We start from the raw sequence: 27038 nt of genomic DNA on the forward strand, positions 1-27038 counted from the left end.
AAAACCAATAGAAACATACTGAGATATGAATTGTTATATTAAATAAATCTGAAATTTCACAACCCAAAAATATAAATTAAATATGAAATAAAATAAAAGAATCAAAAATTCAACTACAATATGACTCAAGAAAAAAGTAGCTTAGTTATAATAAAAAAAAGTATATATTGTTATAGATATAGAAAATATTTTGATTATTTCTTGTATAGAGACTTTTCAAAAATTGCAGTCCGAATTCTTTAGTTGTAGTGGGCACCACCTGCCTTGTTAAGGCGAGCGTTGATGTCGTCCTGTGTAAGTTCCTCAGTTGATGAAGCATCGACAGAGATGGAGACTTGCTCGATAACACGGAGAACATCAGCCTTGTGGACTGTAAGCTTTGTTCTGTGGATAAGGCGAACCTTCCCACCGCAGAATGTGATGAAGACGAACTTTGAGCGAACAGAAAGCTCATCACCAGTTGTGCAGCGGAGGTAGCCGAAGCCACGGAAGTTCTCGTTAAGGTGTTCCTTTAATTCATCGAGGCCACCATTGCCCTTGCCGACGAGTGTCCAAACCTTGTCAGAGCCCTCGGCGTATGTGATGAGAAGCCAGTTTGTATCGACAACATCCTTGCGAACTTCTTCGTAAGCTTCACGGATGGCTGGATCGGAGCAGTCAGACATTAAAGTGAAGTGAGAAAAAAATTGGACAGCAGCCGCTGGTTATTTGTGAATTGAAATTAATTGACTTTTTTTTATTTGCTTCAAAGACTATCACATATGTAATGAGTATGAAAATGGTACATTTCGGACTTTTTGTAATGTCCCGGACAATTTATGATGCTTTCATAATTTCAAAATACTCTCAAATTTTAAAAAAAGACGTTAACTTACACGGATGATTACTCGATTTCTATAGTTCAGAACAAATCGGGCAAATAAATATTATATTATTATAACCTTCATAAAAGTGAACAATACTAATATTAAGACATTTGGTTTTGGATTGTTTTCGAATTTATTCAACATTTATTCCTTACTTTTAGCTAGCTTTGATTAGATTATTGAAATATCCTATATCACTAATCTTTAAATGTATGATTATCTTTCAGAATAAATTGTTTTTTGGAGATCGTATTTCCTCATAATGATTTAAGGCTGGAGTTTGTATTCTGAATTTTCTTTTGTTTTCACTAATTTTCACCATCCGCTTATTAGGAGAAGTCTGCTTTTTGATATTTTTTTGAAAATTGATAATAAATAGGACAATTCAATAACCATTTATTTGAAATGATGGAAAATATTTTTGAATAAAATTCATCAAAGAATACATGCTTTAGAAATTTATCAATCAAGATAATATTTTCCTTTCTGATCCTTCATAAGCATTGCAACGATGTGTAAATTCAAGAAGTTATTCTCTCCTATTCCACATAAAGTATGTCAAGTATGCACAGACACAAAATAATAAATATGTTCCTTTTCCATATTTATAATATACTTTGATAAGATTTGATAACAAATAATGTTTAATAAGACAATACAATGGACATACAAATACATAATCGGCTTAAAACTAAAATATGATTAGCGCAAAAGCAAGATTGATTCCGAAACCGACAATGTCTTTTGCGGGAATAATTTCCAAACTTGCAAATTATCTCCAGGGGCTGCAGTTGCAATGCATCCACCGTTTGGAGATGCGGTCATATAGAGAACTCTCTCCTTGTGTGTATGGAATGAAGCCAAAGGAGCCAAATCGGTACCTCTCCATAGAGCAATGTGATTCTGAGAAAATCCATGAGAGCTGACAATTTCATTGTAGCTGTCATTCCAAAATAGATTGCAAACTTGAGAACCCGTCTGAACAGAGTTAAGGATTTCACCATTTTCGCTCTTCCAGACTTTAATTGTTCTGTCACTTGTACCACCACCTGTTGCAATAACACCTTTCTGTGATGGTGACCATGCAACAGCTTTAACAGCTGCTTCATGTTGTTCAAAAACGGTCTTTGCCTTTTGGGTATTTCTCACATCCCAGATCTTGACTGTGCAATCATTTCCGCATGTGGCGATCTCTGTTCCATCAGGAGAACTTCTGATGTTGCAAAGTTCTTCAAGATGTGCTTCAACTTCGAAATTAACATTTCCTGTTCTTTCATCAATAGCAGCGAACTTTCCGTTGCGAGCTCCAGCGAAGAATGTTAAATCATTGTGATCGACACAAAGAATTGCATCATCTAAGGGTTGAGTCAGGATAATTGGGGCGTATCTGAGCGCATCATATATTGTAGCTGATCCATCAGAGCATCCAAGGAACAAACTATTGCCAGAATGATTGAATTTAAGGGAAACAATATCTTCTGGTGTAGATGGAGGTCTTTCTGCTTCAAATGTTTTCGGATTGATCAAGATAAGACCACTTGCAAGAGCTAAGGCTAAAACATCCTTTCTAGACCAGTCCATCGGGTTGATATAAAAATCCGATGGGATATCATCGAAAACAGCTGTATGAATTGGCTTAGATGGATAGTGTCTAGATTTTGAGTTTGGTGATGATGGCTGAGAGTCCAAAGACTTGCCTATTGATGATCTTCTTGGACTCGCAAATCTATCTTGGCTGTTGCAAGTGAATAATGGTGAGGAAAGTGAGTTCCTTCCTGGGGAGAAGAACTTTTCTTGTGAGGCCGTTGGAGAAAACGCGGATGGTGAAAATTTTGGTGTTGATTTGCAAAAATGAACATCAGGAGTGAGTGACATTCTAACTTTTGGTGATTTCATTGGAGATAGGAATCTATCTTGCGAATTGCGTATCTCTTTTGGTGAATTTAGTATGCGTGACGCAAAAGTCATTATTTTGAATTTGCAATTTCTAAACGTATACAATTTTATCGAATTCAGGGCATCCCTCAAAGATAATAATGGTATTTGAGTTTTGCTATCCAATGATATAAAAGATACTATCAAAACTCATTTATTTTTTTCTGAATTTGTCAAACAATCAAAAACGGGGTTAATTTTTTAATGGAAGAAGTAGTTGTTGATAAGTAAATCATCAATATTATGATTTTTTATCATTATGAATTTGATGTACGTTTATAAATTATGCATGAAACAACTCCAAGCCATGGGAAAAAGAGAGGGAAATCAACAGAAGCAGATAATGCATCACCAATTCGCTCTTTAAGGTTTTCCATGGAAAATCCAGAAGAATTGACTCCATCCAAAGTTGTATCAAATATATATAAATCACCAGCTAGGGAAACGTGGGCAAAATCAAAAAGAGACGAAATTGATGACTTTATTTCATATGCAGTTGAAAATTTAACGACATCAGACTTAAGATATCTGAATTCAAAATTAGAATCAGAAGGACTCGTAAAAAATGCATCAGGTAATACTCAAGTATTCAAATGTGCAATTTGCCTTAATAATGTTAATGATTTCACGATTTCTACATGTGGCCATGTATTTTGTCGAAAATGCATTGAAAAATGGCTAGAATCATCAAACACTTGTCCTAAATGTCATTGTTCAATTACAGCAAATGATATTATCGTTCCCAAAGTTTCGGATCCCGATATTGAAGATGAAAGCCAACCCGTGTTAGTCTCAGTATCTAATAACGCAATTATTGCTAACAAATCGCTTTTATATGTAATAGTTTTTGTTGTTCTTTTATTATTCTTCATTCCTTTTACTTAATAACTATATAGATTGTTATACTTAAAAATATATGCTTTTCTAGATTAGATACTAAGAAATCGTGTTTTTACGTAATTACTTGCTATTTGTGTAGATTTTGAGTAAGCTTTAATACTTTTAATAGAAATTATTGTGTAAAATCCACTAACTCTAGCTCACCTCATCTCAGACAACAATTTCTTCTTTAAAGTGACAAAGTTATAGACTATTGCCTGGAAATTAACCAAATTGGCATTATATACTAAGAAAGAAGCCTTTGAAATATAAAGTTTTTCTTTAATTCTCAAAGACTTTAATTCGCACTCTTAATAGAATAAACTTTATGCGAAATTTAAATATTTGGACAAAGTTTCTATATTTTTAATAGGAATTAGAGGAAGCCAGGCACTGAAAAAGTATAAGTTCTTTACAATCTCCAATTATTCCCAGATATTAAACAAATTAAATCAATTTTTTTTTTGAAAATTTGTGAATAATTATGATCTTTGGGAGTGAATAAAAAGTTCACTACTCATTATTCATCATTAAGCTAAAAGGCTGGTTTCATCTCCTTTAGGAGAATCATTCTAAACTGATTCAAAGGGAGAAATAGAACTGTCACTTTTTATTCATTCCTATGGCTGTCTCACTTTTGTGGACAAAATGCAAAAACCTATGAATTTTCCTATTTTAATTTGATATTCATAATATATAAGTATTTGTAATGCATATTCTATCTTCTAATTAGTAAAATTACATTGCCCGCCAAAATCAAAAATTTTCTATTGAAAAAATAGCGCCAAGTCCAAAAGTGTCATTTTCTCATTGAAGACCGCAGCTGGAGTCAATGCCGATTATCCACTTGCTGGGATGCTACACAGCCTTTGATCTGGCCAATCATAGTGCTGTTCCATCCACATCAGCAAGTGATTTCGGCATCAGATCTCCACTTGGTCTTCCATGAGAGTTCTGCAAGCCAGGAGTGCAATATCTACGCAGCCTGGCTACTATATCCTAGCAGCCAGGCTGCGTAGATAAGCCAGGCTGCGTAGATAAGCCAGGCTGCGTAGATAAGCCAGGCTGCGTAGATATTGCACTCCTGGCTTGCAGAACTCTCATGGAAGACCAAGTGGAGATCTGATGCCGAAATCACTTGCTGATGTGGATGGAACAGCACTATGATTGGCCAGATCAAAGGCTGTGTAGCATCCCAGCAAGTGGATAATCGGCATTGACTCCAGCTGCGGTCTTCAATGAGAAAATGACACTTTTGGACTTGGCGCTATTTTTTCAATAGAAAATTTTTGATTTTGGCGGGCAATGTAATTTTACTAATTAGAAGATAGAATATGCATTACAAATACTTATATATTATGAATATCAAATTAAAATAGGAAAATTCATAGGTTTTTGCATTTTGTCCACAAAAGTGAGATACTGCATTCCTATGTTAAAAGGTTGGTTTTCTGTTAATTATCAGCCGGAAAAGCAGCCAAAATGGGATGACCTAAGGAAGCAATTAACAAATAGAAACGAACCAACAAAACAAGCCGAAGCTTTAGAACAAATTGTTTTATTATCTTTCACTGAGTCAGTTCCTCCTCATCTCCTTATGCCAATTATCCAATACACGGCAACAACAATGGATCATCGCGTTATTAAATTGCTTTTCTTATTCCTTGAGAATATCGAAATCAGAGATGCACGCGGAGAAATGCGTCCTGAGTTCATTTTGATTAATGACGCTATCAGAAAATTCTTATTGAGCCCTAATGAATATGTTCGTGGAGCTGCAATTCGTTTCCTTTACAAAATTAATGATCATGATATTCTTCAACAATTACTTTCTGCAGTAATATCGAACTTAGACCATTCAGATGAATACGTACGTTGGTATGCTGCTCATTTAGTTGCTCGTCTTGTAAGAGATATTCCTGGATTCGACAAAGACATTGCTGATGCAATAACAGAAAGCTTTGCCCACGAAACAAATCAGAAGGTTGTTCCAGCAATGCTCTATGCCGCTTTTGTAGCATCACCAAAAGAAGCTCTCGATCAAACAATTAATATTCAGCAATTTCTTTCACAAGATATGAAATTAGCCATCTTACAAATAGCATCAGCAGCTTATCAGCGCTTCCCGCCCTACAGAGTTCGTCTACTTGAAACAGTTGTCGATTTTACTGAAGATGATTCTCCATTAGTCCGTTTACAAGCAGCCAACGTCTTAAATACGCTCTCAAGCAGTCCGTCAGCCATCAGAGCTACAGCAAATGCCTACTGCGAGCTTCTTTCTTCACTTACTGATGAAAATCAACGCGCATTCGTTGTTCAATCCCTTATTGAACTTTCTGAAGAGCACAAGGACATTTTGGCACCTCTTGCCCTCGAAATGTCCCAAGGAGCTTCGATTGTCGGCAGTCTTCATCAAAGATTTTTGAATTTATTAACTTCAATTGTCTTGAAAGAGTCCGCAATCTCCATAGTTCCTCTTATCTCATCAAAGGATCGCGATTCCCTTGAAGCTTTGAAGACTTTGCTCCTCAGATTTCCAGAAACTTGCAATGTTATCGCAAGTCAAGTCGGGCCACTCATTACAGACCAAAATCCAGAGCTTTCCGACTTATCCAGCTCGTTATTGAAGGACTGCGGCATCGCAGGAGCCCGTCAAGAAGCATTTAAATTTTTTGTTATGGCATTAGATGCTTCTGACCGACCAGTAGTACTTGCAAGGTCAATGTGGGCTGTATCCGAGTTCGCTGAAGACCCTACTGTTGGCGCTGATATACTTTTGGACTTATTAAGTTCAGATTCCACTTCAAACCCAACAAATTCAACGACAACAGTTATCAATGATGATGGAACATACACAACAAAGCAGACAACAGCATCTTTAGGCACTTTGAGGCACAGTCTCGCTGAAGGATCTTCATTCCTCGGATTAGCTTTGATTTCTTCTTTAGTTAAGGCCAAACTGCGCGGAGCTACAATTGCTGACCTACAAGGAGCTGTCCAGAAGGCTCTTGGCTTCAAGAACGTCGAGAAAAATGCAAAAGATATTTGCAATTTATGGGTCAAAGCATCAGAAGCTCCAAAACTCGGCAGATTATTCAAACAATCATTAAATGATTCATTTGAACATCGCCGAAAGCGCATTTTGGACCAGAAAACCGAAGATATCCAAATTATTCCAGCAAATGTTCCATTATCATTCTCAGTTCTAATGAATACTGTTGAAGAAGCACCCCAGAAGACCATCAAGACCGTCGAACTCCCAATATCCCAACTCACAGGTCCATCTGATTCATTATACGTCGAAGCCTCCTGCACATTAAGGAAATACGACAGAGTATACCACGTAACTCTCTATAACAGGACCGACGCCGTCCTCACGAACATTCTTTTCGAGTTCACAACCGTCGGAAATGTTTCTGTTTTGAGAAGAAACGATTTACTTTCTTTAGCTCCATCTGGATCGACGCAATTCGATCTCCCAGTGATGATCAGCTCCGGATCATGTGGTACATTATTCGGCGCAGTCAGTTTCGACTTCGCTGGAGCAGGAGGCAGCGACCACCAACTTTTGCCACTTGCGCCAATCAACATTGATCCTTTCTTCTGCTTCGAACCGAAGAAGATATCTGATGCAGCGTTCAGATCCAAGTGGGCTGCTTCCGTCTGGGAGAGGAAGATCGACATAGCTACAAGTGAAACAGATCTGGTGAAGTTTTTGAACAAAATCGCTGACAACTTCAAGTTCGCGGTCATTACTCCGAGAGAACAGTTACTTGTCACGTCTAAAAACGCAGACTTCATTGCAGCAAACTTGTACACGTGCAGCTTGTTCGGTGAAGAAGTAGAGATGAACATATCAGCAAAGAAAGGAAAGGATGGCGTGATAAACGGGTTCTTGAGAATTAGATCTCCTGACGAATCTCTTGCATATTTGTTCGGAAAACTTATTCAATAATAAAATATTTATTGTTTACATAAAACATGAAAATCTCATTTTTTTTTTCTTAAAGACAAGAATCGGTAATTTAAATTCTCTGAGATAGTCCGAAGGATTAAAGCAGTCTCCATCTTCTTTCAATGTTTAACTTGATTTTAAGGGATCCTTAAGGCTGCACTAACGCCCATCTGACTTTAATTCAAATTTTTGACAACTGGCGTGATGCTTAATTGAAAATTAACCTTAAACACTTTAATTGCAAGCCATGTCATAGGGGCGTAAGTGCATCCTTAAAATCAAGTATTGAAAAGTCAAAGAAGACTTTGATTTTTTTGTTCAGAATCTGGAATTTCAAAAACAAATCAAAAGAAAGGAATGGATGATTTGATAAGTGGGCTCTTGAGAATCAGAACTTCTCACGAATCTCTTGCACATTTGTTCGGAAAATATAAAGTTAATCTTTTTTTTTACCAAGCATGTGGTATTTGTCAAAAGGTAGTATCTATACTAGAAGAAGAAAAATCTATTGAATTCAGAGGAAAATGACAATATATCACTAAAGTTGACAAGAATCAGCAACATTATAAATAAAGCATTAAATTTGGAGCCAATTTTTGATTTTTTATTTTTGTTCAGATTTTTTTTGTAAAGTTACGATTTTTTTTTGAAAAAAAAGTAAACAGGACATGGATATGAATTTCGAATACATTGCTGCTCATATCAGCGATTATATTGATAACGAAAACTTCTTCGATATATTTGATATCGAAGATATCAAAGCAATCATGAAATATTCACGTTTGTCGGCAGATCAATACGTTACCCTTCTCAAACAATCTTTTTCAACTATCAATACCAAAGATTTATATACCTGTACACGAAAAGCAAATGTTACTATCAAAAACTTCGAAGAAGTCGTTACAGTTCTGAAATCTGTCAAAAAATACATGAAATTCAGTATATTTGATGGTATTATTGATTTTTTAAAACAAAATGAGAAAGAAACAAACTATTCTACTAACGAAACAGAAACTGAAAATGAAACTGAATATGAAACTGAAAATGAAACTGAATATGAAACTGAAAATGAAACTGAAAATGAAACTGAATATGAAACTGAAAATGAAACTGAAAATGTAAGTGAAAATGCGTCCAACGATACCACTACCAATGTAATTAATGAAAATTACAATCATTCACAAGATATTTTAACTAAAATCACAGAACTTAAGAAATCTAGTGATTTTAAAACTGTTTACAAATTCCTTGATGAACTTTCTTCGAAAGGAAACCATGACATGATTTCAAAATCAATCGAAGCAGGACTTTGGAAAAAGATTGCTCCTAAAAAATATGAATATGATTCTGAGAGGAATGTTCTTTATTTTGCAATTGAAAAGGGAAATCTCAGACTCGTTCGATCATTCATCGAATGTGGTGGTGACAAAGAAACAAAGAATAAAAACAGATATACTCCACTCAATTATGCATCATCTAATGGTAAACTTGAAATTGTTCAATATCTTATCTCAGTTGGAGCTAATAAAGAAGCAAAGGATATTTATGGATATACTCCACTCATTGAAGCATCACAAAATGATCATCTTGAAGTTGTTCAATATCTTATCTCAGTTGGAGCTAATAAAGAAGCAAAGAATGATATTGGATATACTCAACTCATTAAGGCATCAGAAAATGGTCATCTTGACGTTGTTCAATATCTTATCTCAGTTGGAGCTAATAAAGAAACAAAAGATAGTGAAGGATATACTCCACTCATTTGGGCATCATATAAGGGTCATCTTGACGTTGTTCAATATCTTATCTCAGTTGGAGCTAATAAAGAAGCAAAGAATAAAAACAGATATACTCCACTCATTTGTGCATCAAGGAATGGTAAACTTGAGATTGTTCAATATCTTATCTCAGTTGGAGCTAATAAAGAAGCAAAGGATATCCATGGATATACTCCACTCATTTGGGCATCACAAAATGGTAATCTTAAAGTTGTTCAATATCTTATCTCAGCTGGTGCTAATAAAGAAGCAAAGAATAGAGATGGATATACTCCACTCATTTGGGCATCCCAAAATGGTAAACTTGATCTTGTTCAATGTTTTATCTCATTTGGAGCTAATTTAGAAGCAAGGAATAATTATGGATATACTCCCCTCATTTGGGCATCACAAAATGGTCATCTTGACGTTGTTCAATATCTTATCTCAGTTGGAGCTAATAAAGAAGCAAAGAATGATATTGGATATACTCCACTCATTATTGCATCATTAAATGGTCATCTTGAAGTTGTTAAATATCTTATCTCAGTTGGAGCTAATAAAGAAGCAAAGGATATTTATGGATATACTCCACTCATTGAAGCATCACAAAATGATCATCTTGAAGTTGTTCAATATCTTATCTCAGTTGGAGCTAATAAAGAAGCAAAGAATGATATTGGATATACTCAACTCATTAAGGCATCAGAAAATGGTCATCTTGACGTTGTTCAATATCTTATCTCAGTTGGAGCTAATAAAGAAACAAAGGATAGTGAAGGATATACTCCACTCATTTGGGCATCATATAAGGGTCATCTTGACGTTGTTCAATATCTTATCTCAGTTGGAGCTAATAAAGAAGCAAAGGATATCCATGGATATACTCCACTCATTTGGGCATCACAAAATGGTAATCTTAAAGTTGTTCAATATCTTATCTCAGCTGGTGCTAATAAAGAAGCAAAGAATAGAGATGGATATACTCCACTCATTTGGGCATCCCAAAATGGTAAACTTGATCTTGTTCAATGTTTTATCTCATTAGGAGCTAATTTAGAAGCAAGGAATAATTATGGATCTACTCCCCTCATTTGGGCATCACAAAATGGTCATCTTGACGTTGTTCAATATCTTATCTCAGTTGGAGCTAATAAAGAAGCAAAAAATAAATACGGAAAAACTGCAATGATGTTTTCAAAAGGTAAAGTAAGAGATTACTTAAAAACTATTTGTTCCAATTAACTCAATCATATACTTATCAACTTTTCAAAATATTTTAAATTTCAAGACATTTAAAACTTATTTGGCCTCTTGATTTCCTTCGTAGAACAAAAATGAGTGAAACAGTTTTCAATTTTGTCCATAATTTGAATATATTGTCCAAAATTATTTACCTATTACAGAAACGAAATAAAATATTAACACTCCACATCACCAAATCAAAATATAAATAATGATATCTTTATTATAATTCAATCGATATAATCCTTATATGTCCATATTGTTATGAACATACTTTGAATTATTTTACAGATAAATAATATCTACTTAAAATCATTTTGATTCAGCAAACTGGGGGAGTTGAGAAAGGTATTTATAGACATGAATGAAAAATTAAATTGCAAATAGGGTTATTGGGCAAGATTTTGTACCCTTCTGCAGAACCCAATGAAATTAATATATGGTACCATATAGTGTCTGATCTGTGGGAGTACCACACCAATGATATTTCACAAAATATCATTGTTACATATAGTTTCTGATCTGTGAGATATGAGTAAGAATTAATGAAAGTATTGAAAAAGTGACAAAAATGGAAGAAAAATGGCAAACTGCGATAGAATTATTGGAAAAGATTAATAATGGCGAGGTTCAAACAACAGAAAAACAAAAGAAAAAGCTAGAATCACTCATTGAAGGTCATAACGCACAAGTTGAAGCAGATCTGGAACTTAAAAAAGGAATGGTTGGACTTCTTTACGAAAAATACATTTATTCCAATAAGATTTGCCTTTTAGAAAAACTTGGAGTCAGGAATAAATGGAGACATCCTCTTTTAGCCGAAATTCGCGAAATATTATTCGAAGAAAATGAGTTATTCGAAATAACAGACTTCATGGTATCTCAAGAGTGATGATATCACAACACTACAACAATATTGAAGAAAATCAATTTTTTTTGAATATTGATTTATCTACTTCAAATTACTCACATCCATATACAAAAATATCTGTTATATCGCCCGATTCAATTTATTACTGTTTGTTTTGTAAATTAAACATTCTTTTTTTCAAATATTTTTTTCAGAAGATTGTTGTGAAAATTATGCCATTTTAACATTACAGTCACATCTAAAATAACAATTTGATTGGTTTAAGAAGTAGTCCAACTCAATTTTGAAAGAATTGCAGCCTAAAAATACAAAATATGCATTTTTTCTCTAGTATCAAATATATATTTTTTTGCATGATTAAAAACCATATGTATTACATCATGTAACACAACCAGTTATGTGAAATTTGATTTTCTTTAAGAGGAATCTCAAGAAAATAAAATTATAGAGGAGTTTTTCGCACTTTACTAGAGCACCAAAACTCAGAAAAAGAATTTAACAACAATTGAAAAAGAGCGAAAGGAAGAATAAAGATTTGTACGAATCTAAAATGAATTAAATTCAATACAACATATGAATTGGTATTACTTAATCAAGAAGGTGGTAACTTTACCATTAACTAAAGCATTTGTTTCTAAAAATTTGTTAATCTTATTTAGATGTATCTTCATTAGAAACAAAACATAAAGAAATGAATAGCATATTTAATCAAAATCAATGATATTTCAAAATATAATATAAAACAAAAAAATAAAATTAAAAATAAAATTAAGGCTTGCAATCGTAAATGTATAGTTTTGTTCCATTGGCCACAGCTGCCACAGATCCATTCAAGCAGTCAACGGCAGCTACAGCGTGTTCATGGTCCCATCTCTTCTTATCCTTCAAGAAAAAGAAAGCTCCTCTTCTTTGTCCTGTTTGTACTGTATCTATGACACCTGCGGACGTAACAAGACTTAGTTCTCCTCCGAGTTTTCCTGTTGCAACGGTCTTTTCGTCGAACCAACCACATCTAAATGGCTCATTTCCTTGCATGTGGTTTCTTTGGCTCTCAGTAGCAAGAGAGATCACGGAGACCGGCTCTTTCATGTTCCTTGAGTCCCAGAATATTATGTCGCTGGGGTGGCGAGAGAAAAGATTAACTCCGTCAGGAGAATATTTGCATTCAGTAATTGCGGAGTGATGTCCTGCGAGAGGCTTGATGCAGGATGCACGGGAGGTAGGAGTAGTTAACTTGGGAGCAACTCTTGAGTCTATAATGTTAACATTTCCTTTTACATCGCCTGCAAGTAAAATGTCGCAACTTTTTGGATTAAAATCAATACGGGTAAGCTGATTTTCGTTGGTGAATATGGTGGCGTTTCTGTTTAACGAATCTAAGCGACCAATTATAACATCTTTATTTTCGGCGTAAGCAAACGAGATGCCATCATTACATGCACGAGAGGCTGATATAGTATTACCTTCTCTGGCTTGTAGACGACATACTTCATTGGTTGTAATGAAGCGCTCACGCTTTGTAATAGTTGGGAATGTAATACCTTGAGCAACAAAGTCTTTTGGTATTGCTGGTTCTACTTTATCGGATATGAACCAAATGTGAATGTCTTGCTGACCTGAGGTAAGTAAAAGTGGAGATTTTCTTTGTGATGGGAATAATTCTGTATCAATAATAATAGGATTGACTTCTTTTTGCATTTTAACATCAATGGTCTTCGTGTTTGCACCCCATGTATATACATGGTCCCAGCATCCGCCTGTAATTCTTTTTTCAAAAACAAAAACTTGACCTGACATTGATCCTGCACATATTATATTGCCTGATATCGAGACAGAGGTAGATGTTATCCAATTTTGGGTGCCTTTGTCTTGAGAAAATTCGCATTTTTTATCCCAGCGTGACATCTATTTTATATCACATGTCGAAATTTTCGATATAAAATTTTATATGCGCAATCTCTTATACTTTATAAAATCAACACATTTAGCTATAAGAGTTGCAAATTCTTATTAAAATGTTGCAATAATACAATGAGAATTTCATGTTTTTTGAAATTATTGTAATTTAGGGATAATTGATTGTTACATAAGTATCTATATCAAAAAACTTTTAACCTTTGAATCTTTAGCCTTATAGATCTTTATCTAAAATTCAAAGATCAGAAACTAATCTGATTAAGCTCTGGATAGGGACAAATTAGAATGTAAAGTACCCGAGATAGTTGGCAACACCTGAAAAATACCACATTTTAACATTTGAAAATATATATCAAAATTATGCTGTATTGTTAGAATACTAATATGGCTAGGTATTTTGTAAGTCAGTGAGAGTTATTCCTCTATTCAATGATTCGATATTATTCAATTTCGTATCAAAAATTTCAAATTCCATTCGATTTGATGATATAAATACGATTTATAATAGGTGTGTATTGCATCTGTTATATAAAAATGTGTTTTTAAATTATGTAAATTTGATAATTCTGCCAATTTAAGACATGATTTGAGAAAAGCATTGAAATCTGGCAACTTTTTTTTATTTTTCATGACTACTCTCCAAATAAGAATACCATTTAATCCAACACTAGATACAATGAAGGAGTTCCAAGATGTCGTTTTAGTCTCTCCATACCATAAGGTAGAATACAAAGCAAACCGTCTTAAACTTGCACAATTATCCCCATATTTTAGGAGAAAATTTAATGAAATCAAACCCGAGCCAGGAAATGTTTTAAGATTCCAGCTCGAAAAGGATCCGAAAAATGCAACACAGGTAGTTTTAGATGGTTTCCAGACTTTCAAATTAACTATTAATCCAGATATTGCACCGGCTCTTTTGTGTGTAAGTTCTATTTACGAATTACCTCATTATTGCCAATTTGCAATAGAAGTTATCCAAAAAGCGATCGTTGCTAATTCACCCTATAAAACAATTTCCAGATACCTCAGTGAGTTTCAGGAATATGGTATCGTTGAGCACGTTGATAAATTAATTCCTTATTTTGCCCAATATCTAATTGATGCCATTGCAAGACCAGAAATTGCCGACCATTCACTTGATGAATTGCTAGACTTGATTACTGATGGTAGAGTGCTATCCAAGTTGATTTTGTATATCATAAAGGAGCGTAATTTTAAATTAGCAACATCAGCCATTCTCAAGACATTTGATACATTCTATGACAAGCATCCCAATATGTCCGCTGATGAGAAGGAGTCTTTCATGGATAATGAAATCATTAATTGGGATCAACCTGATACCTTCCAATATCTGACCAAATTCAAATGCTTATGGCTTGGCTATAAGAAGGCTCGTGAGAATTTCAAGAAGATCTTCGTCAATCGTCGCAAGATTATCAATGAATTCAAACCAGACGAAAGCAATCCGAAACAGATGGTCAAACGTTGGTACGCGCTTTCCCTTATTAAAGATATCCATGAATCCGATCCTTCGCAAGATAATGAAAATTATAATACGATCAAGTTTATTACAACACTTGGTGGAGTCGCCAAGCAGCTCGATCCTGAAAAATTCGGATTAATCAACCCAGATCCAAAAGTTATTCCATGCGGCGACCAAATCCTCGATGATAACTACAAGCACTCAAATATCTTTATGAAGAACGAGAAGATTTTCTGCGCGATCGGTAACGATAAACATGCTGTCGTTGATTTCGGATCAGAAGTTTACGCTTCTTCTATCGTTCTTGATTTCGAAATTGCCGCAAGGATAAGAAAAATTGGAGACATATCCCAGTATTTCCCACATCCAAAGAGTGTTGAAATCACGTTCTTCTCCGGTCAGAAACAAACACATTCTCAAAAATACGATGTTAAATCAAGAATCTTCACAATAAAACAAGTTAATAGGGCCTTTACCAAGATAGTTATATCACCATCAAATAAAGCAGCCACATTCAAGTTGAAGAATGTTGAAATAGTAGGACACTTTACTAATTAGATAATATTTTGATTAAACATCTTATTTTAATCTTATATTAATCAAAAATCTCCTTTTTACTTTAATTTCGAAAAAGAATTTTTTCAAATTTTAAATTAATATGATGTTCAATCGATGAATTAGCTAAAATGTTAGGCCAAAAAGTGAAATAAGACTGATTTCTTCATAATACCTTATAATCTAAGAAATATTGTTGATATCTCACAATAATTTTATGGGATATCACCAATGACAACGATGTTGTAGAACAAGCAAGTCTTTGTTTATTATTTACTTATGTCACAATGAATTCCCATTATGAATTGATGGAAATTGATGGTGTCTTTTGAAGTCAAAAAATTTGCTTATGGAAAAATTTTAGATGACACATCTTGATTCATAAAACTAGAATGGTTTAATTTGAAACGGCTTTTATAGTCATACAATATGAACAAACATGTCTCAAACTCAGGAATCATGTAATGTTCTTAATGAAATTCCCCAAAGAGGTGATTCAATCTTCCTATTTCAGATATATTTTGAAAGTACATAGATAGAAGATGTAATATCCAGGTTCTCATAAAAGTTGTGTCAAAAAAGATTTTGGCTCTCCAAGAGCGAGACGATAAAAAGCGGTTTGAGTGGTCCTTTTTGTAATGGGACGCAAGAAATTATCTCGCGCTCGCGAATCCATCATCAACTCCCTCTCCCTTGTCACAAAGTCCGGCAAGTACTCCCTCGGTATTTCCCAGACACTCAAGTCCCTCCGCAATGGTGAGGCCAAGCTCGTCATCTTCGCTTCTAATGTTGCCCCAGCTCACCGTTCCCTCATCGAATACTACGCTATGCTCTCCGGCTGCGATATCCTCCCATTCGATGGCGATAACGTAGATCTTGGCACAGCCTGCGGTAAGTACTTCCGCTCCTCTGTCATTTCCATCATCGATGCTGGTGAGTCCGAAATCCTCAAGATGATCAAGCAAAAGGATGAGTAAATTACAATGCAAATCTACACGATATTTTTTGCCAATAATCTTCATAATAAACAACCCCATTGCATTAGCCTTCTAATACAGCATAAATACCATCTCTTTTTATAACTAATATCCTTTAGTTTCTATCTTGTGTCTCTCATACAATTTTTTTTTTAAAAAATGCCTTTAACTCCGGATTTTTGGATCACACAAGATTCTGATTTCCTTCATTTCACTATCAAATGTCCTAATGTTCGTGCTAAAGACATGGAACTTGTCGTTGCTGATACAGAGTTTAATTTTAACGCAGAACCATATATGTTGATCCTTCACTTTCAACATTCATTGAGAGATGGTGAAGGATGCACTGCTTCATATGATATTGATGCAGGAATGTTTACCGCTACCATTAAAAAAGCAATTCCTGGAGAAGATTTTCCAGAAATTCTTTTACTAACAACATTAAAAGCACCACAACCACAAAAGAAAGAATTATTTGAGGTTGTAAGCAGATCAACCGCTCTTGAATGGACAGATGATGCACCAGATATTTCTCATTATGGATTCAACTTCTGGGCAATAGATTTCTTCGAAAATATGGGTGAAATTCTTCCATACGTTGCTGAAATATCAGATCCAGATCATACAATACTTCCTGCGCGCACAAAAATGAGAATTGAAAAAGAAAATGACGATTACGATCCAGATCGTGTAATTTTCGATCATGTAAATCCATATCCTATCAAAGTCGAGCATCTTAACAATCTTTTAACAGATTTTACTCCAGAAGAACGCAAGAAATTATTAGATATCAAACGTCAAGAATTTTTGATGTGCAGAGATGTCGCGAAGTCCTCATTTTACTCAATAGCCGAAGTCTGCTACTCATCTGTCATGGATATTGTCTGCTTTGGCCCAGAAGGCTCATGTCAATCAAATTGGACAATCGCACAGCTCTCTCCGACCCTTTCATGGTTCGATTCTTTCCCCACAGCCCGCGAAATGATTATCGCAACTGTTAGAAGAACAATGGTATATAACGTATCAAGAAGTTTTTCTTTGGCCGAGACAGTTTGGAAAGAAACAGAGAAGTTTATCAAAGCTGGAAGGACACCGATCATCAAAGCTCTTATTCGCGCAAAAAGCGCATTAGAAAAAGCAGAACACAGATGGAGATTAAACAAATTGTACATCGATCCAATGATATCGTGGATACAAGAACTCAAGGAAGAAGAGTTCCAAGAGTTTTCTAAAGAAGTTTGCAATGAAATTGATAATTTCGTTACAAAAGATGAAGTTGACTACGACTGGGCCATCGAACTATGCGAAAAATACGCTGTTCAGTTAAAAGAAAATGGAGAATTGGACCAATACGACCAAGTTAATGATTTAGACGTTCTTAAAGAGATGGATCCACAAGAAATCGAAGAGGAAGACTTCGAACATAACTATGAACCTGTTGATATCTATTCCAGTTAATTTTGTTTTTAATTTTATCGAGTGCGGGACAAATTTGCCAACTGTCACTTTTCAATAACCTTAAATTACGCTTTTCTAATTTTTTTAAAAATAACCTTAAATTATATTTGAAGAAATTATGTCTATGATATATGTTTTATTCTAGAATCTTGGAGTTTTCATGCACTACACAAGAGCTCCAAGGTTCCAAGAGTGAATGCTCAATAGCAATTATAGAGATGTACCTTTTCAAAATGACTTTTACTGATTAAATTTAATCAATAGAAGACATTTTGAAAAGGTACCTCTACAATTAGATATACAAGAGATTCAAAGCTTCATTTCAGATAGATTTGAAACTTTGAAACTCTTGGTAGATTTTGAGTGAATGCTGACAATCATCTTTGAGAAGGTTTTCTTTAAGAAAACCTTCTCAAAGAGGTTTCTCAGGAGCCCTGAGGCTCCCTTTCGTAATGATTGGGAGCCTTGGGGCTCCTGAGACGAAGAATGGCTTCGCCGAATCTTTGATCAGCAGAGGCCAAATGAAAAGGCCTCTGCTGATGGATTCTCAGGAGCCCTGAGGCTCCCTTTCGTAATGATTGGGAGCCTTGGGGCTCCTGCAGCAGAGTATCGCTCCGCTCCATTAATTTTTTTTTAAAAAGTGCCGTGTGGCAAATTTGTCCTGTTCCCAATTTTATCTTGTTTTTTTATAAAAAATAGAAATTATGAGCTTTAAAGCATTTTTCTTGAATAAGCTTATCATTTAAAATCGATGTGATCATTACAACCTTCTTTTCGAGCTAATTTTCAGATAATTTTCTCAAAATCATTCAAATCAGAGAAAGTCTATATGATGAAATTTGTGTTACATCATATGGTGAATATAAATATAATAGTAATTTATGTTTTTGTCAAAACACAATTTTTTTTTCAAAGCGATGAATTTCTGCGAGAATACTCGACAGAAATGTATCGAAATCATAGACAATTTAATGAAACATCCAATAGCAGAAATATTTATCAACCCAATAGACCCAGAATTAGACAATGTTCCTAACTATTTCGAAATTATTAAAAAACCAATGGATTTATCAACGGTAAAAAAGAATTTACAAGACGGAACTTACACTAACTTCAATGATTTTAAGAAAGACGTCGAACAAATATGGGGAAATGCTTCGTTATTTAACGGAAGACCTTCATTACCTTCAATGATGGCTGACGAACTAGCAAGAATATTTAAGAAACTTGTTTCCCCTATAGAGTCATTAGGTAGAGAAGAATGGATTGCTGCTTATTCCAAATCTCAAGCACATCTTTACAAATTATTCAGAGCTCAACCAAAGCAATTAGAGCAATTTAACTTATCACCAGACACAGAAATGCTTGTTCCTGAAAGGAGACTTGCAAGATCATTCCTTCAGGCAGAAGATACAAAATTATTCCAAGAAGCTTTCAGATTTATTCATGATCCTGCTCATTTATCAAAACTTAAGCAAATTATTACAGAAAATGAACCTTCAGTCGATCCAACTGAAGAAGAATTGCATATTAACTTATCTGCTTTGACTCAAAAGACTCTTAAGCTCTTGCGTGCATTTGCCATTGAAATGAAAGAAGTTCAAATGAGGCAACCAATGTTAGAATAAAATATAGATAGAAAATTCAAAATTATTTTGTTTCATTATAAAAAAAAATCCTAAATATAGATTTTCATCATATAATAAGAGTGTTAAGATAGAAAAAACTTTGATTCTGATAAGCAAAAAACTGTCAGAATTTAATAAAATGAATTACCTTTTTAATGAGCTAAAGAGAAAAGTTACTTTTGCATTGCGCCAAGTCCGCGGAGCTCCTGTTGCCAGTTGATCTTCTGGGCGTTAATTGGAAGTCTCCTTCTGAGTTTGTTAAGACCTTCAGAGTTGAGAAGCTCAAATCCTTGGGTAAGTGCGTTATTCCACTTGATGAAGAACTTGGATAATTTCTTAACAATATCTTCGGCCTTTGCGCCATCATCATCGCCTTGGTATGTATCTTCGAATTCTGAGACCTGTGTACCGATGCAGTTACCCTTTTCGTAGAAGTGGCCCTTAAGCTCGATAGATCCCTTGAGGTTTCCTTCGGCGCATGTGAAGTGCATTAAAATAATGCCAGTTCTGAAGTTTGCCTTGTTGATTGTTGATGCGCGGACGACAATCTTTACGCCGTTCTTGCTATCGTATGTGCCGCATGTGCCGTTGTGGACTGTTGACTTGGCAAATGCAAGTGCAAGTGGCTGGATAGCCTCTCTTAATGAAGATGATTCGAGTGTCTCTTCTTCAACTGGCTGTGGCTCTTCGCCTTTAGCTGCTGGTTGAGGCTCTGGTGTAACGATGGTTTGGTTTTCAAAATCGTAAGTGAAAACTTTGTTGGTAACTGGATCAATGAATTTATTTTTGCCTCTACGAGCTTCCTCGCAAAGGATAGCCTTGTGATCATCAATCTCGATTGTTGAGCAGTTGTGAATTAACCAATCTTCCTTTGTCGCTTTGATGCCTTCGTCGATAATTTCAGTATTCTCAACAAATCCCTTGAGGGCGGCAACGACATCCTCGTACTCACCAGGTGGTGATTCCTTAAGGAAGCGTGTGACTGACTTGATTTCTTCAGACATCGAATAAATTAAATTGACAAAGTGTGTTTACATATTTATATTATTTATGACGGTTATTTCATTTTTGATTCAAGCTATCACATAACTTCTCATTCTAAGATTAATTTTGGATATGTTTCTTGATAACATATATTTTCATCGTGCAAATTTAGCATAAAATTGCTTTTCTTTGAAAAGAGTGCAAGGAAGTGATGTCCGTCGTGAGCAGAAATGATTAATTACAATTCAGCAGAGATAGTTATAATAATATCTTTATCGAAATCGATGAAAATAAAACTAATAATTTAATTCACTTTTCAAAAAATTTGAATCACCAGCCAGTATTCAATGATTATACTCCCTAGATATGGCTTGTTGAAGTGATTACTTGCGAACCATTCATTATTGGAGAAAGATGTTTGAATATTGCGATTGACAGGAAAATATAAGAGTTCATATATTCTTCACTGGCAAATTGTAGTGCACAGACTTACAACTATCTATTTATAAGCTTTTGATGATCAATTTCTATGAGAATTTTAATGATAACCATTCTTCAATGATTTTTTCTTAAATAACTTTGATTTGATATCAGGTTTAGGTAAAATAAGATAATCTTATGTTTCTCTATTAACACATTTTGCTGCTAAATGAAGAGCAGTAGATCTTTCAAAAATTCTTTTATTTTAAATAGATACATTGGGCCGTCAAATATTCACCATATAATGAAATATATAGAGGTTGTAATCAAGTACAAGTATAATGATCGAATTTTTAAAATCTGTGAGCAATATAACGAAGCTTTCATATTCTAATTCTATGACATATAATTCTATTATACAAGTAGAGGATTAATGCCATTCTTTTTGAACAAATGCGACAGATAACCCAATTCCAAAATATGAATTATATTTTGACCGCTCTATCACATGACATAGTAATAGTGAGACCTGTTAGATAGAATGATTGAACTACAATTGTTCAATTGAATGACCTTTGTATTTCAATGCTACATTTATGAACATTTTGAGATATTTCCTCTAAAATATCCACTACATTGTTTTGTACTTGTATTCACCGTGTGAAAACCTATGTTTATCTATCAAGGTACTTGAAAAAGTGTGATTTTCACAAAAAAATATAAAAGAATTTTATGTAATACGCTATCCAACTTTCACCTTCTTCTTTTGATCAGGCTAAAATTCAAAAAAAAAATATTTTTCTGCCATGAATCGTCAGCCTGAAGGAGTGATTCCACAGTTCGAGCAACTTCTCGAAGAATTGGAAAAACTCCTGATGCAGACAGTCGTCCATAAAAAGAAATTTGAATTCGCTTTCAGCCAATTCAGAAAATTTATTGAAGAATATTCACAAGATCCATCATCGAATACATACCTCAATGAACATGAAGATATTAAATTACAAATTAACAATGCTATAATGAATTTCAGAGATGTTTTATTACAATATGATAAACACCGATGGACCTTGTCAACAGTAGATAATCCAAGTAATACTGCAGGCACGGCCTTGTGCAGTATCGTTAGCAAACTTCAGCAAATTGTTTCAACTTTCACTGAGGCCGGCTCAAAATGCTTTGATCCTGAATCGCCACAGTGGTTGCAGTACCATATTTTAGATTTGAAATATATACAGTCATCCTTTAAGAATTACTTAGAGCTGAATAACGACAATTCAGAAAATTGCTTGCGAATTGAGAAAAGGCTTGAATCAATCGATAATTTTATCAACCAATATGAAAAGGAATCCGCTGCAATTCAATTCCGCGTTTTTTCTCCAATTCCTCTGAATTATCAATCATGGCGCTTAAATCATAAAGATCTAAACAAAGTCAAAGAAATCGGACATGGCGTATCCTCAGTAGTTTACTATGGTTACGATAACCGTACCAAAAACGAAGTAGCCATCAAAGAATTAAAATATCCAATTTTATCAGGTCCAAGTCTTAACCAATTCCAACGCGAGCTTACAGTTCTTGCTACAGCTAGACATCCCCGCGTACTTGGCTTCGTCGGAGCCACCGAAACCGCTCCTTATTGCATTGTCACAGAATGGATGGGCGGTGGAACATTGTACAACATATTACACTCGCCAAAACCAACGAATCCCACCATGCTCAGTATCTGTATGTACGATATAGCCCGTGGAATGCAGTTTCTCCACTCAAGACACATCGTACATCGCGATTTGAAATCCCTGAACGTTCTCTTCGACAACAAAGGCCTTGCACACATTGGCGATTTCGGATTCAGCCGTCGCGAAGACGATAAAATGACACAATCCATAGGAACACCGCATTGGATGGCTCCAGAATTACTGGCAACAGGATCATTTTACACGAACAAAGTTGATGTTTACGCGTACGGCATTGTCTTGTGGGAGATTCTCACTAAGCAATATCCATACAATCTCATGGACCCACAGCAAATTGTTGCACAAGTTCTTGCAAATGATTTGCGACCAGAAATTCCGGAAAATTCTCCACCAAGATTGGCATCATTAATCAAAAAGTGCTGGGATAGAAATCCTGATGCCAGGCCAAGCTTCGATCGTATTGTCAGCGAGCTGCAGCAAGGAAATACTCTTCTGGAAGGTGCCGATCGAAAGGTATTTCTTGAATACACAGCACAGTTTGTTACACAGATTTCTGACCAATCATATCACATTGAATCACAATTGGAAGAACAAACGACAACAAACGATGAAAACAAATTTATCGATTTCGTGATAACCCTTGAGAAAGAAGGTATTCCACCAAACCTTGTTGACAGATGCTGGCAGAAGTTCTTGTCTTCAAACTCAATGAGAGATGAAGTTAGAGCAAGATGCGCGGTTTTGTTCTTGAAAACTTCTATGAAAAATCAAGTGTCACTTTTTCTCAGAAAACTTCCACGTAAATCGATTCCTATTGAATCCATTACATGGGCTGTAGAACTTATACCAACAGGCAGTGAAGATATCGATACAAACATCGTTGTCACTGCTTGCAAGAACGGTTGTGCAGATGCAAGTTCAGTTTACGCTGTAAATCCAAATCACATCAAATTATCTCTTGAATGCGTTGCTCAAAACGGTGTTCGAGAGAACCTGAAAGCAGCTGTTGCTGATAGATGTGTACAGTGCTTGGGATCTTCAGATCCGTCAATGGTTTGCACTGCTTTGAGATGTTTGGTCGGAATAGGTGAAATGAGGAGAATTACTCCGAGTGCAATCAAAGCTTGTTTGTCTTCTAGCGATGAATCAGTCCAGAATTGCATTTTCGTGGCTGGATCTGCACTCGTAAGAGAGGGAATCAGTGTTCCTAATGAGTTCATTGACTCTTTACTGAAGGAGTTCTTCTCAAAGAGACAAATTGTCATAACTTGCGTAATCATTTCTTGCAAAGATACGGGAATTGCTTCAAAAACACTGGATTTGATTAAGAATAATCTACAAAGTGTAGAGATAAGTGTTCTTTTGAGGATTTTCTTCTCAAGTGCTCAGCATATCAAATTAAGACCAAAAATTAGAGAAATTATGGAGTCAATGAACCCAGAAACAATGGAAAATGACATGAAACAGAGATATGAAGACTTATTACAAAGATTGAAGTCGGACTAAGAAATTATTTTTTTCAATTTTATAATTGTTTTATAATTATTTTTGTTTGTTTGAAATTTAAAATCATAACTTTATTTTAGTAACCTAATAACTAATAATACTTAAGATATTTTAAAATTATCAATATTTCGAGATTATATAAATAAACAATCTAACAAATGATAATAATGAATGCTGTGGTCATCTGATAAAATGAGAAATTCATAAAATTTGTTAAATTATTGAAATTTTCAAAAAATTATTTCCTTTATACTGAATCACATAAATGCCTTCAATCAAAAAAGAAGCAAATAAGATAGAAAGATAGAATTTTTCAGAAGTAATGTAATAAAAATTAAAAAAATTTGGTAAAAAAGGGGGTTGGCGTCCTAAGGCGTCCTAGTGTAAATTTCTCAAAATTGTGATATTTACATCACATTTTTGAGAGGTTTATGGGCGTCCTAAGGGAAAATTGAATAGCTAGGGCGTCCCGAATTTTCATTCTAAGATTTAAATATATTATATACTTAAGTATAATACAAGCAATATAAAAATTAAATTTTTATTATGTTAACTTATAAGAAATTTTTTTGAATTATCGTTGATTTATTGTAATCTTTCCAGGCTATACTTTTGAAATCAACTTTACCTGTCATACGCATTAATGTAGTAGATGTCCGGGTGTAGCTATTATATCCCAGCAACATTGGTATTTTATCATTGTAAGATATCAAAATGAAGCGTTTTTTCAGATATAATTTTTCGTAAATTTTTCAAAAATAAGATGGTAAAAAAGCCTCGACTTGCTCGAAAAATAACAATTTTTTTACTTGTAAAAATAACCCTTTTACAGCATGGGCAGCTATTCAATCACTATTTCTTTTTCTAAAAGTATATTTTTCAAAAAAAATTAAGATCAAATTCGACAATTTCTTGATGAAAGCAAAAATATTACACATACTTCTAGATGCATGGGATAAAATATGCAATTATCCAATCAATTCGCATGATTTGAAAAAAAAAATCTAAATTTGATAAAAATGTAGAAATTTTTTATTTTTAACTTGAGATTCGATTTTTTTGATCCAATTTGTGAATTTTTTTTTGATCGGAATTTCAATTAATTTGTTGATCAAAAATGACCTCACAATGTTTGATCATAAGTGAAGCCATCTTCATGGGTATTTAGAAATTCCAAGAGAAATTGCTTATTTCTCGCAGATGTAATATCTGAGAAAATCGAATTTAAATATTCATAGAAACCCAAATCATTCTCCGGTTCGAATAATTCATCTGTTGCTTTTTCTGTTTTTTCTATGAATTTTAATAATTTGATTAATAAATCTTCATCAGGAAGAATTATTGCTGCATTTGTGATAAAATTCCATATTGAGGTAATATGGCAATAATTACATTTATAAAATGTAATTTTATCCAAAATTTTTTGGCAAATTCGCATAATAGCATTAATATTTGAAGCTGAGATTAAACCTGTGATTACTTCTGTAACTTTTGGAAAATCATCGCAATTTAATATCTCTTTATATTGAATTGAGAAATAAAAAAAATCAAATGGATTCATTTCTTCAATTTCAAGGAGATTGTAAAAATTGATAGAAGTGTTATTGCAACAAATTGTATTTGCAGCAAAAAATATCATTTGCTCGATTCCATTTTTGGAATAAATTTGCTGGAACAATGTTAAATTAAAACAGTTGCTTAATTTTTCTTCATTGTTTTCATAAAAAAGTAACAAGTTTGCAACTGAAATTTCAAAATTTTGATAATTGCCAGTTATTTCAGTAAATATATATATTTGCTTTTCTTCATCTAAAAATGGCAAATATTGATTTGCAATATTAACTAAAGTTTGGGATAAATTGTTCCAGTTTGATTTTACAATTTGTGAGCACATTATGTAATATGTAAATTTATCCGCTTTGTAGGAATTTAAAATTGTTTGTTGTTCTGTTTCAGTTAAATTACTGAATTTTTCAAGATTAATATTGTGATAAAAAATAGAATCCTTGAAACATTCTGATATCTTTTCAATGTTTAAAACGGATGCTAAAAAATGTAAAAGAACTTCATCAGTCACTGTGATTTTTTTGAAAAATTTATCCCAATTCAAGCATCCAATTGATCTTTCTGTCATTGTACTTATGCATTGATAAAGTTGATTTAATGAATCCGAAGAATAATCATTATGCTTGACTAGTTGAGTTAGTTGATACAGACTGTCGTCAGCCATTTTAAAAAAATGAATAAAATTGTATAGTAAATTATATTTGTGAAATTTGTGACGCTACATTCAATCTAAGACCAATATCTCAAAGAATTCCTCATTTAAGTATTACTTTTCATTGTTTTTTAAAAAATATCTTTGCTTATTTGTTCACTTTTTTGACATTTATTATATGCTTTTTATCATATTTCCGATGATATGAATATATATTCTATATAAGAATGACGCTACATTCAATCTAAGACCAATATCTCAAAGAATTCCTCATTTAAGTATTACTTTTCATTTTTGATTCAATTTTCGAACGGTTTTCGTAAATTTTGCATCATTTCATTTTTTAATGGGAAAATCATCTATATTTAATCAAAAAAGAGCAAACTTTACAGACGAAAATAAAATATTTATCAGGGAACAATCTGATAAATACCAAAAATCAACATCGAGAGATGAAAAAACGAATATAATCAAACAAGTTCTTCAATATTTTAATATTAAATACGCCGAAAATGAATCTAAAGCTGTCAGAAGATATTTTAGTTATATTGCAGTTAAAAATATTCCCGCAGTTACTGGAAAATATCCTGATACAATTGTTCGCAAAGATATGCTTTATTCGCATATCATACAATATTATTAATTCAAATAATATTGAACGTTACTACCGTTGCATCGATCATTCTT

General features: G+C 34.0%; 14 protein-coding genes across 14 annotated transcripts, besides 5 other annotated features; 9 read left to right on the top strand and 5 right to left on the bottom strand.

The window, feature by feature from the left end:
• Positions 1 to 181: 181 nt before the first annotated feature.
• Positions 182 to 680, bottom strand: TVAGG3_0165920 (actin binding; the record flags this gene model as incomplete). Its single annotated transcript, XM_001306976.2, has 1 exon — positions 240 to 665. One exon carries the CDS (start codon positions 663 to 665, stop codon positions 240 to 242), a length of 426 nt encoding a protein of 141 aa, XP_001306977.1.
• An 812-nt stretch (positions 681 to 1492) lies between these two features.
• Positions 1493 to 2834, bottom strand: TVAGG3_0165930 (cell division cycle; the record flags this gene model as incomplete). Its single annotated transcript, XM_001306975.1, has 1 exon — positions 1569 to 2834. One exon carries the CDS (start codon positions 2832 to 2834, stop codon positions 1569 to 1571), a length of 1266 nt encoding a protein of 421 aa, XP_001306976.1.
• A 252-nt stretch (positions 2835 to 3086) lies between these two features.
• Positions 3087 to 4240, top strand: TVAGG3_0165940 (RING/U-box family; the record flags this gene model as incomplete). The annotated part of the gene is made up of 1 exon (XM_001306974.1): positions 3087 to 3686. One exon carries the CDS (start codon positions 3087 to 3089, stop codon positions 3684 to 3686), a length of 600 nt encoding a protein of 199 aa, XP_001306975.1.
• A 760-nt stretch (positions 4241 to 5000) lies between these two features.
• On the top strand, positions 5001 to 7666 carry TVAGG3_0165950 (intra-Golgi vesicle-mediated transport; the record flags this gene model as incomplete). Its single annotated transcript, XM_001306973.2, has 1 exon — positions 5113 to 7635. One exon carries the CDS (start codon positions 5113 to 5115, stop codon positions 7633 to 7635), a length of 2523 nt encoding a protein of 840 aa, XP_001306974.2.
• Positions 7667 to 7783: 117 nt separating this feature from the next.
• Positions 7784 to 7910: a mobile genetic element.
• Positions 7911 to 8304: 394 nt separating this feature from the next.
• TVAGG3_0165970 (Ankyrin repeat family) lies at positions 8305 to 10861 on the top strand (the record flags this gene model as incomplete). The annotated part of the gene is made up of 1 exon (XM_001325226.1): positions 8616 to 10637. A coding segment is annotated over one exon (2022 nt), but the record flags the coding sequence as incomplete, so codon positions are not given.
• A 251-nt stretch (positions 10862 to 11112) lies between these two features.
• TVAGG3_0165980 (uncharacterized protein) lies at positions 11113 to 11873 on the top strand (the record flags this gene model as incomplete). The annotated part of the gene is made up of 1 exon (XM_001325227.1): positions 11209 to 11529. One exon carries the CDS (start codon positions 11209 to 11211, stop codon positions 11527 to 11529), a length of 321 nt encoding a protein of 106 aa, XP_001325262.1.
• Positions 11874 to 11989: 116 nt separating this feature from the next.
• TVAGG3_0165990 (WD40 repeat-like family) lies at positions 11990 to 13413 on the bottom strand (the record flags this gene model as incomplete). The annotated part of the gene is made up of 1 exon (XM_001325228.1): positions 12277 to 13413. The coding sequence occupies one exon, from the start codon at positions 13411 to 13413 to the stop codon at positions 12277 to 12279; it is 1137 nt and encodes a 378-aa protein (XP_001325263.1).
• Positions 13414 to 14053: 640 nt separating this feature from the next.
• TVAGG3_0166000 (protein ubiquitination) lies at positions 14054 to 15505 on the top strand (the record flags this gene model as incomplete). The annotated part of the gene is made up of 1 exon (XM_001325229.2): positions 14054 to 15469. One exon carries the CDS (start codon positions 14054 to 14056, stop codon positions 15467 to 15469), a length of 1416 nt encoding a protein of 471 aa, XP_001325264.1.
• A 588-nt stretch (positions 15506 to 16093) lies between these two features.
• Positions 16094 to 16524, top strand: TVAGG3_0166010 (structural constituent of ribosome; the record flags this gene model as incomplete). The annotated part of the gene is made up of 1 exon (XM_001325230.1): positions 16105 to 16443. One exon carries the CDS (start codon positions 16105 to 16107, stop codon positions 16441 to 16443), a length of 339 nt encoding a protein of 112 aa, XP_001325265.1.
• A 78-nt stretch (positions 16525 to 16602) lies between these two features.
• TVAGG3_0166020 (box H/ACA snoRNP assembly) lies at positions 16603 to 17901 on the top strand (the record flags this gene model as incomplete). Its single annotated transcript, XM_001325231.2, has 1 exon — positions 16603 to 17901. The coding sequence occupies one exon, from the start codon at positions 16603 to 16605 to the stop codon at positions 17899 to 17901; it is 1299 nt and encodes a 432-aa protein (XP_001325266.1).
• Positions 17902 to 17920: 19 nt separating this feature from the next.
• Positions 17921 to 17949: a terminal%2Cinverted (terminal inverted repeat of MuDR-4N1_TV transposon ID:TVAGG3_0166030).
• Positions 17921 to 18570: a mobile genetic element.
• Positions 18537 to 18570: a terminal%2Cinverted (terminal inverted repeat of MuDR-4N1_TV transposon ID:TVAGG3_0166030).
• A 239-nt stretch (positions 18571 to 18809) lies between these two features.
• Positions 18810 to 19535, top strand: TVAGG3_0166040 (acetylation-dependent protein binding; the record flags this gene model as incomplete). The annotated part of the gene is made up of 1 exon (XM_001325232.1): positions 18819 to 19529. The coding sequence occupies one exon, from the start codon at positions 18819 to 18821 to the stop codon at positions 19527 to 19529; it is 711 nt and encodes a 236-aa protein (XP_001325267.1).
• Positions 19536 to 19639: 104 nt separating this feature from the next.
• On the bottom strand, positions 19640 to 20538 carry TVAGG3_0166050 (barbed-end actin filament capping; the record flags this gene model as incomplete). The annotated part of the gene is made up of 1 exon (XM_001325233.2): positions 19703 to 20533. One exon carries the CDS (start codon positions 20531 to 20533, stop codon positions 19703 to 19705), a length of 831 nt encoding a protein of 276 aa, XP_001325268.1.
• A 1181-nt stretch (positions 20539 to 21719) lies between these two features.
• On the top strand, positions 21720 to 24231 carry TVAGG3_0166060 (protein kinase protein; the record flags this gene model as incomplete). Its single annotated transcript, XM_001325234.1, has 1 exon — positions 21740 to 24133. The coding sequence occupies one exon, from the start codon at positions 21740 to 21742 to the stop codon at positions 24131 to 24133; it is 2394 nt and encodes a 797-aa protein (XP_001325269.1).
• A 248-nt stretch (positions 24232 to 24479) lies between these two features.
• Positions 24480 to 27038: part of a mobile genetic element that runs on past the window's edge.
• TVAGG3_0166080 (histidine kinase family) lies at positions 25257 to 26363 on the bottom strand (the record flags this gene model as incomplete). Its single annotated transcript, XM_001325235.2, has 1 exon — positions 25257 to 26363. The coding sequence occupies one exon, from the start codon at positions 26361 to 26363 to the stop codon at positions 25257 to 25259; it is 1107 nt and encodes a 368-aa protein (XP_001325270.1).

The sequence above is a fragment of the Trichomonas vaginalis genome, chromosome IV (genome assembly GCF_026262505.1).
Source record: "Trichomonas vaginalis G3 chromosome IV, whole genome shotgun sequence".
Taxonomy (NCBI): domain Eukaryota; phylum Parabasalia; order Trichomonadida; family Trichomonadidae; genus Trichomonas; species Trichomonas vaginalis.